A 9,294-nucleotide genomic window follows, 5' to 3' on the forward strand; every position below is an offset into this window, starting at 1 on the left:
GAGGCTTTGTACTCTCAAACCACTCGAGGTTTGTGACACTACAGAGAACCATATGGGGTTCCTTTGTTTCAATTTTCAGTGGCATGTGTCGGGCAGCCAACTTGCTTTCTGATCTTGGGTACCATCATAATTACTCATGAAGCCTTCAAGCAACAGCAAGAAAGTGCTATCTCAACATTAAAAATACTTGTAAACTTCTAAAACTACATTTAATCTTTTTTTATATTACTTGCAACGGCCCCATATAACAACAAATAACTAAGGTGTAAAACATAATTCCAACAAATAAACATTTTTTATGTTGATCTGTAAATAGTCATCTAAAAGAATAAATATAATTAATATATAAAAATTAAATTCAAATTTTAAATGTATTTAATCTCATGAAAACATAAATAAAACCTAATACTTTTCTTATTTCGAAATTAGAAAGGATGATTCTCAATATTATCTACATTGATCTGTTCTATACTATTCTAAAAGGTGAGATATCCATGTGCATGTGCGTGAATTCCCTTAGGTTTATTGCCTTAATCTCAATTTGGGCCCAAAACTAAATGTTTACCTTTTAAGATATTGACCACATAACCAATCTGTTTAGGCCAAGATCAACACCTTAATTAAAGGTGCCATGCAAAACCATTAATCATCACTCTTAAACTTAACGTTACTTTCAATTTATCCATATTCATGCCCTTAAAACCCATATAGTAAAAAATATAAAAATCAATAAAAGCCTAGGTTCTTTTTAACACGACAGTGTACTTAAAGTTGTCCTAGCCTTTCGGTCAACTTATGATGTTAATTAGATATTGTCAGTGTCCCCATTGCATAATGCATTATCTATGCTAAAATTGCAAATATCATATAGGCAAAGACTAGTATAGTACTCCTCTTCCTCTGAGTTCCTTATATCAATCAACACAAGCAGATACCACCTCCTAGCATGTGCATGGTTCCTTTTTCGTTATTGGAAGGGGATAGGTGATTTAGTTCAATTGGGACCTAATTCACGGTTGTTCCTACTCATATTTCCTTCATTTGTAAATATATATATTTTTTTGTTATTTTAACAAAGACATCATATAAAGATGATATTATGAATCGTTAAATAGTTCAGTGTAAAATCATCTAATTAGTCATCTATTTTTTTATTGTATTATTTAATCTAAGAATGGGGAGAGTAATTTATTTGGAGGAAAAAAAGAGGGCAACTATGCATCACATACTAAAGTAAATTAGCTTGCAAACTAGCTCTGCATGAAATTGCAGCATAAGTACAAATAATCCTCCTCTTAGTGCGTGTTGCCTAGGGTTCAAATTACATAGTTACTACAACCCTTATGTTTATATATATCATAAAATATATATAAAACACTAGACTTATTGAAAGAGAACAACATAGATTAGGGGGAAAAAACTAATAATAATATTATGCCTACTATGTCACAAGAAACTTGACAAGGGAAAAAGTCCACCATGTCCTCTGATACACATGTTTTGGCTTCTTCACACAGTCTCAGCAGCAAAAATATGTACACACATCAAGTCCTGCCAATGAGAAAGAAAAAACGGTCAACACTCAAAACTATAGTGACCGACAAATCGAATGTGAGAGATTAGATGTATAGTGTTTATATTAATAGTATTATTATTATTATTTTCTACACTTCAATCAAGTGCTAGTTAGGTGGAACAGCCTAATCAAAGCTGGATTCATTTAATTGTGTATAGTTGTGGTACCCTTTTTTTTTTTTTATTTCTATGCCAGGTGTTACAAGCCCAATGCTTCATACTTGAATATCCCATAAAAATGCAACAATGAACAAGATAGTCACACTTTTGAAGTCACATAAGTTCATATTTGTGTATAGACTATAGAATAGAGAATCATTTCTGAGGTCATAACTAGTGAAGAAAGAACAGTATTAAAAGTTCAACAAGCACTATCATTTCTGGTTATGTTCAATTTAGATACACAAAGATTCCATATTAAAATAGTGCTATACTTAACTCTGCCACTATCAATTATTCCGAATTATTATAAGTATAAAATCCTCATCTACTACCATAGACCAATCATTTTAAGCTTGTTATGTAAAGGCTGGTTTTATATCTAAACATCACATTGCTGCAGAATACAAATACACATACAACATGGGAATGCAATTAATGAATGTAAGAAAAACATAAAATAAAATAAAACAGCACAAAAGAGTTGAGAATATGAATATCTTATATTTATGTGTACCTTCAAATGGTTAATATACTTCAAGAGACTCTCATTTTGCTAAATAATTATTTTCACTGTGACTGGTGAAAAAGGAAGATGAAGAACAACATCAAGCTAAGCTCGGCCATTGACCATTTTCATGTGACGTTGGTAAGATTCAAGTCTCTGAAGCTTCATCTGATTGTTGAAATTCTTGATGAATGCTTCAGCCCTGAGATTCAACTCCTCAGGGGTCATTGACTTCTCCCTCCTCAACGAAGCTCTGTCGTTGAAAGTCTCAGACTTTCTCAGTTCCTTTTGAGCCCAAGTCACAGGATCATCATCATCACCACCACCATAGCCTATGTTGCATAAATACAAAAACAAATATTGAATATAATACCATAAAAAAGCATCCCGGTGCACAAACATCGTGCATTAACGCAGGATTCGAAGAAGGGCCACACCCGAGTAAGTGATCATTATTTGATGCAGATAGAGTAAGTGATCATCATGAAAGATCAGTACCTTGTCCATTGTTATGTCGTTGAAATGGCTCTGCCTTGGAAATCCTTGCACCACCACTCCATGTGTCACTCTTCTTCAGCTGTGGCTTCATTGTTTTCCCTTGACCCTCCATGATAGCCCTCCATGTTGCTTCTAGTGTATCATCATGATCATCATCGTGATCATGATCATCGCCTTTTTCATCGGATTCCGGCAAGAAATAGTCGTTGGTGCACTTTTCCAATGATGGGCTGGTCAGGATTTTCTCAAAAGACAAACCAAATTCTCTCAACTTATCATAGTCATAATCAGCATCAACAACTTCTACTTCTTTTTCTTTTTCTTCTTCTTCTTGTTGAATAGCCTCTTTCTCTTGTTGATTTGGTGGCTCATTGTTTTGGATTACCGGGTGAGTAGTTGGGTTGGTGGGAGTGTCTGAAACAGTGGTGGTTGCATCTGAATCTGAATCTGCATCAGTTTTCTTGGGTGAAGAAGTAGCAGAAGAGAAGGGTATGGATTGGTGGGAGAAGTTGGAGGAAGCAGCAATGGTGATGATGATGAAGTTGACAATGATGTAAACAAATGGGAGAGTCAACCAGCTTGTTGCAGAGGTCCAAAGGCGAGGGAGAGTTGAGAGAAGAAGATCGAATGTGTATGGGATTATTGCCACTTTCAACAAAAAAAGAAGGGATACAACCCCCATCATCATCAGCACAAGCTTTGCAACCCATAATCCTGCTTCCAATCTCTTTGATTTTATACAAGATGGGTTTTGAAAAAGATCCATCTTTCAAACGCAACTTTGAGAGTTTCTGAAAGGAGGGAATAGGACTAGTAGTGTTTTACAAGAATTATGACAAGATAGAAAAAAAAAAGATCTCTCTGGAAAGAAACTATTTGAATGAGCAACACATGTTTTATGTTTGAAGTTAGCGAGAAATTAAAGTTCCTTGAACATGGAGCAAAAGAGAAGAGAATGAGAAAATTGAGTAGAATGATGATTAGAGGATTCAGAAGATGTGTCGTACCAAGATTATTGAAGGGTATTTGAAAGAGAGAGTTAGAGAACTGTTTCAGGTGCTGTTGTAGTTGGTTGCAGAGGTAACAAAAATTCCATTAGTACTCTGCTGGTTGTGGTTTAGTAGTAGATGTAGAGGACCACAACCTTCAATTTAAATCAAACAAACTCTTACTATCCTTCATGGATTCCCCACCGTCAGATTCTTTTCATTTATCAATGCCAGGATTCCACAATTTCAATTTTTTTTTGTTGATAATGGATCTCTCAATTTTTTTAATAATTAAAACAGTAAATATAATTTTTAATTATTAATTTTATAAACAGAACAAAAAAAAATTAAAAAATTATAAATCATACTTTATTTTCTTAATTATAAAAAAAATAAAGGGAATTCGTTTCTTTTCTACTCTTATATTTATTCTTTAAACTATTAATTATTATTATAATTTTCTCATAATACCAACTTTTTCTTCGTTTTTTAATTTTTATATGACGTCGTTGGCGGAGTAGACCACACATATGGGATGCATGTGAGTTTTACTGGGGTGTGATATTAGGCCAACTGATATCGAACGGTGCGACAGAAAGAAGGAAAAACGGACCGTCTAATTTGTAGTTTCTCACCGATTAATATTAGCCAAATTAAAAAACAAGCAACTCGGATCCTCCGAGTTCATTTTCAAAAAAAAAAAAAGTTAATCGGACCCTCCGAATGATTTTCTAACAAAAGAATCGGACGGTCCGATTTCTCTCTGCCATTGTTTATAAATTTCTGTCCCACACCTGTATCTAATACCATTGTATCCCATAACCAAACATAACTCATACACTAGTGGCATGTCGAAAAAAATGAGCCCTTTTTCTTTAACTACTAATTAGTTAATAAAATAATAGATAAACAAAGATTAACTATAGAAATAAAAAGAAATAAACTTAAATTGGTGAAATAATTAGTTAATTGATTTGAATTTTGTCTTGTATATTTAGTAATTTATTGTTCGGTAAATTTATTAAAAAATAAAACATATATTAAGTTTTCTTGTAATGGATTTTATAATCCTTCTAGGAGTAGTTAATACGATGTTTTATAGTTAATGTTTATTTTTATTTATGATATTTTTTAAGGTTCTTTTTATAAATATTTTAAGATAGAAATTAAAAAAATTCAAAGATGCAAATTTATTTGAAAGTCGAGACAAATATAAAAACAGTCCAAAAACATATTTATTTTAATATAAACTTATCTAGTTTTTTATGCGCTAAAAAATTTGAAAATAACAAATACATACATAAAAATACAACCTTTTTTTTTTTTATCTTATTTATATTCCTTACCTCGTTATCTATATATTCTTTGTCTAGAACCAGATACATTCTAATATAATATTACATGATGAGGATGATAGACCCACCAACACTTTTGCTTTTGGGGTTTAATTATTTTGGAAATTCTTTTGAAAAGCTAGCATAAACTAGAAGATAATTGAAATTTGTTTTGAAAAATGAAGCAAAGAATTGGAGGTAAATTAATTTAATTGAAAAGTAAGATCTGAATTGAAGTGGTTGTGCTGCGCGGCGGTGTCCACAATTTGCGGAGGTTGTGATAAGTCATAACGCAAACTTTTGGAAGCACTAAACCAAAGCGCCCAAACTAATTAAATCATAACAATTTCCTGCATTTATCATGTTACAAAGTAACATTAAATATATATATCCAAATTTTTCTCTAGATTCTCATTCTAGACGAAGAGAAAATCATCGTTATATTTTTTCTGATTCATTTTCGTTCTCTCTGCATACAAAAATAGAAAAAAAAATACACTACATTTTTCCGGGTAATATTAGGAAGACAAAAAAACAGCAAAAATTTGCCTTATTTAGCATTCATTAATTGCCGCAACAATTAATGAATACTAAATAAGGCAATTTATGATTGTTTTTTGCTGATTTTTTTTAATTACCAAATATTTCCATATTTTTCCTGGCATAGTTATCAAAAATCGTATAAGTTTTAGTTATGAAAATAATATTAAACACACAAAATAATAAATTTTTGTGTTATGATTTAATTCCAGAAATATAATTTTTTATTTAAATAAAAAAAAAGGCCTATATCTGGTGCCAAATTTTTCTCTAGATTCTCATTCTGGAATTTTCTTTTAGCATGCGTAACGCTATTCGGTAGTGTCATGTATTATTAAAGAACGTGTACAATTCAATATCTACGGATGAAAATAATGTTCACCTAAACTCCCACAAAATCTCATAAAAATTTGCAAGAAATTACCCATTTCAATGTTGTTCAATTCAATTATATCTACTAGCTAGCTAAGCACCATTCACCACATCATCACTGGTTTCTTTTATGATAGTCGACTTTACGTAAAGTTGATAGTTGAAAATTATTAGATAAAAATTTAGTCAAATCAGTCAAATCATTTAACAATTCTCAGACATTAACTTCATGTGAAGTTAACTGCACCTAAAAATTTCCACCTTTTTTTATTCTATATAATTTATTGTCCTAATTAATTATTTTCTATTTACCACCATTACTGCTTTATCTTTTACTATATATTCCACTAAGGTTGCTTTTCTTCAAATTAATTCAATATAGCACTAGTTATTAGAAAGAAAACAGAGGGCTAAGTCAAGAAAGATCCAAGATGATGAGATGTGAGGCAATGAATAGTCTATTTACAAAGTGAACAGTGCTCCATAATTGGTTCGTTATATAATTGAATTTGGATATATGCACCGTAATGTGGATAAACAAGTTGATACTTGCTTTATAGCTGCTTAATTAATTAATTAAGACTATTTCTAATGACTGTTTGTATAAAGTAGATAAGAAACTTGGACATAATAATTATTAGAATTTTAAAATATTACTGGAGGGATAATAAGAAGTAGAAATGAGAGGAAGAAACATTTTTTTATAGATTTAAAAAATCAAATAGAATTTCGATTTATTTAAGTTAATAAGATCAGAGGAGAGAGTGTGGATCACTGCAACAAGTTTTTTATTATTATTATTATTATTATTATTAACCAAAGGTTGGAAATAAATAAATAAATCTCTATCTCTAAAGTAGTAAGAATCATTACACCCTTTTTTAGATAGATAGTAAAGTTGGATTGATATTTAATTTAAGAATTTATGAAAATTATGTGGTCAACAAAATTACTTATAAACAATAAAAATCTAAAATTAATTATATATGAAAGATTTTGTTACACAGATTATAAAAATACTATTCTGATCTTTAATACATTTATGAAACAAATCAAAATTTTGGTTGTAGTACGTGTTTTTATTACTGTTATATATATTATTATTATTTGAATCAAAACATTGACTAAAGGCTGAAAAATTAAAGAATAAGTAGCATTTTTTATATAATAATAATTCATATGCATTTAGTTAATAACTTAAATTTTATACTAGCTGGAACATTTATAAATGGAGAGTTGAATCCATACTTTATTTACTCTTATTCTTTTAAAGAAATATAAAATTTGTTATACAAATATCATCTAGAATTAAAACAAAAGTAGTTATATAGGAGTGGGAGGGGATGCGGAAGATATAATAAATGGTTGAAACAATAATGATAGTACAATTTTGTATGTTTTGTTTGTTTAGTAAGTAGTAGTATAGGTGGTAGATTAGGCATATATATATATATATAAACGGAAGAATTTAAAGTGTACCAGAAATAGTATTTCAGTTATTTTAACTGTTGATATGAATTATAAAAAATATATATAATATATATTAATTAAAATCAACAGTTAAAACAATTAGAATATCAATATTCTTGATACACTTAAAATTTTTCCAATACAATAATGATATTGGAATATATAGTAGTGGAGTGGTGAAGTGAAGTGATGGCTGGGCTGGGGTCTGTTGTCTTACCCCGGGGAACCACCATCCATGACGGCATCACCCTATCCCACCGACCCACCCTACAGACAAATATTAGTCGACTAACCGAATTTATTATTTTTATTAATAATTAGTTAATAATATTTAAAAATAAAAATTAAAAATATATTATTAAATTATTAAATTAAAAAAATTTAGTTAATAATTAAAAATATTAATAAAAAAATAAATTCTGTTATTCTTCTAACATTTTTATTTGGTTCATATCCACAACACCACTTTTTTTTCTAGAGCCATACTCATGGTTCATCATCATAACCAAACAAAATCACACTGTTTTTCAAGCAGAGTTACAGTATTCACAAAAATGTTGTAAACTGATCATCAATTGCTCTTTCCAGGTCTTTGATTTGACTCCCTGTCTGCATGTTGGGCCAAGAATCAAATTTTTACTTTTGCTATTAGCAAATGCGGTAACTGGTAAGATTAATTACTTGGTAAAAATTTTAAGGTATGTTACACTGCATCTTCTTAACAAAAAGAATTAGGATTTAGGTTTATAATTATTGAGCTCTCTTTTAAGCATTCTCCTACAAAGCACATACATACATATAGTGTTATGGTATTTAAAAGATTAACATTAATATATTTACTATGACAATTAATATATTATTATGATAATTTAGGGTATGGGTGAATGTAATTGTTATGTGTTGAAGACAGGTTGGACATTATTTGAATATATAAAAGATAAGAGGAACGACTAAAAAGAAAGAGTGTCTCTAATTATTTTGGTTGTAAACTAAGTCATTCGTGGGGCTGAAATAAAATATCTCTAATGATTGGTGAAAAAGGAAAAGGATACAACTTCTCATCAAAAAGTCTTATTATGCTCCCTTCACGGGATTATGTTTTATCGTTAGGTATAATCAATTTCAGCTTTCTTCAATGATTTAACAATGCATTTGAATCTTCCATTCCATTTCCATCCGTATATGACTCCAATGAAAATAAAAAAAGTAAGATTAATTAGGTGCGTCAAAATTAAACGTGCATTGTTCGGTAAAAAATAGTGACTTTAAGAATAAGATATTTTATTTGTCTTTCATTCACGCATTAGCCGAAGTACATAAAGACATGTATATAGTAAAACATTTAGGTATTATTTAAGATATGGGGCGGCATATATCACTATCAAAATGCTAACAATAATTACTATAATATAACATAGTAGATAAGATAATAATGAAATGATGGCTATTATATACTGTAGTTTAAAAGAAAAGAAAAGAAGCTAAGGTCACATTATTTGAATTTATGGTGCTATTTGAGTGATATGAGTTATCCCTAACAGTCGTGCTAGCCTTATTATAAAATCAAGAATAAGGTGTACAAAGGATGAAGTAGCGTGAAAGCTAAACAAGAAACCTATATATCCAAGTTGGAGAATAGAATAGGGAAAATAGGGTATACAATGCTATTAGTTAGCATTATTGTGAGTGCATGCCAATATATTTGAAACATATATATTTTCACCTTCTAATTAAAGGTGGTGACTTGCTTTTATTTCCTCTGAACTCCCTTTTCATATTTACATAAATACTATGTTAAAGGAATTATTCTTACTTGGTCAACTAGACAATTAATAATCTTTATTTCTAG

The 9,294-nt window shown here is 30.0% G+C and overlaps 1 protein-coding gene across 1 annotated transcript; it reads right to left on the minus strand.

Moving 5' to 3' along the window:
* Positions 1-1,187: 1,187 nt before the first annotated feature.
* On the minus strand, positions 1,188-3,963 carry LOC112750817 (uncharacterized). The gene is made up of 3 exons (XM_025799678.3): positions 2,741-3,963; positions 2,252-2,574; positions 1,188-1,551 (listed from the first exon to the last, which is right to left on the minus strand). Exons 1-2 carry the CDS (start codon positions 3,504-3,506, stop codon positions 2,348-2,350), a joined length of 993 nt encoding a protein of 330 aa, XP_025655463.1. The 5' UTR covers positions 3,507-3,963; the 3' UTR covers positions 1,188-1,551; positions 2,252-2,347.
* Positions 3,964-9,294: the final 5,331 nt, after the last annotated feature.

Source organism: Arachis hypogaea, chromosome 15, assembly GCF_003086295.3.
Source record: "Arachis hypogaea cultivar Tifrunner chromosome 15, arahy.Tifrunner.gnm2.J5K5, whole genome shotgun sequence".
Classification (NCBI taxonomy): Eukaryota; Viridiplantae; Streptophyta; class Magnoliopsida; order Fabales; family Fabaceae; genus Arachis; species Arachis hypogaea.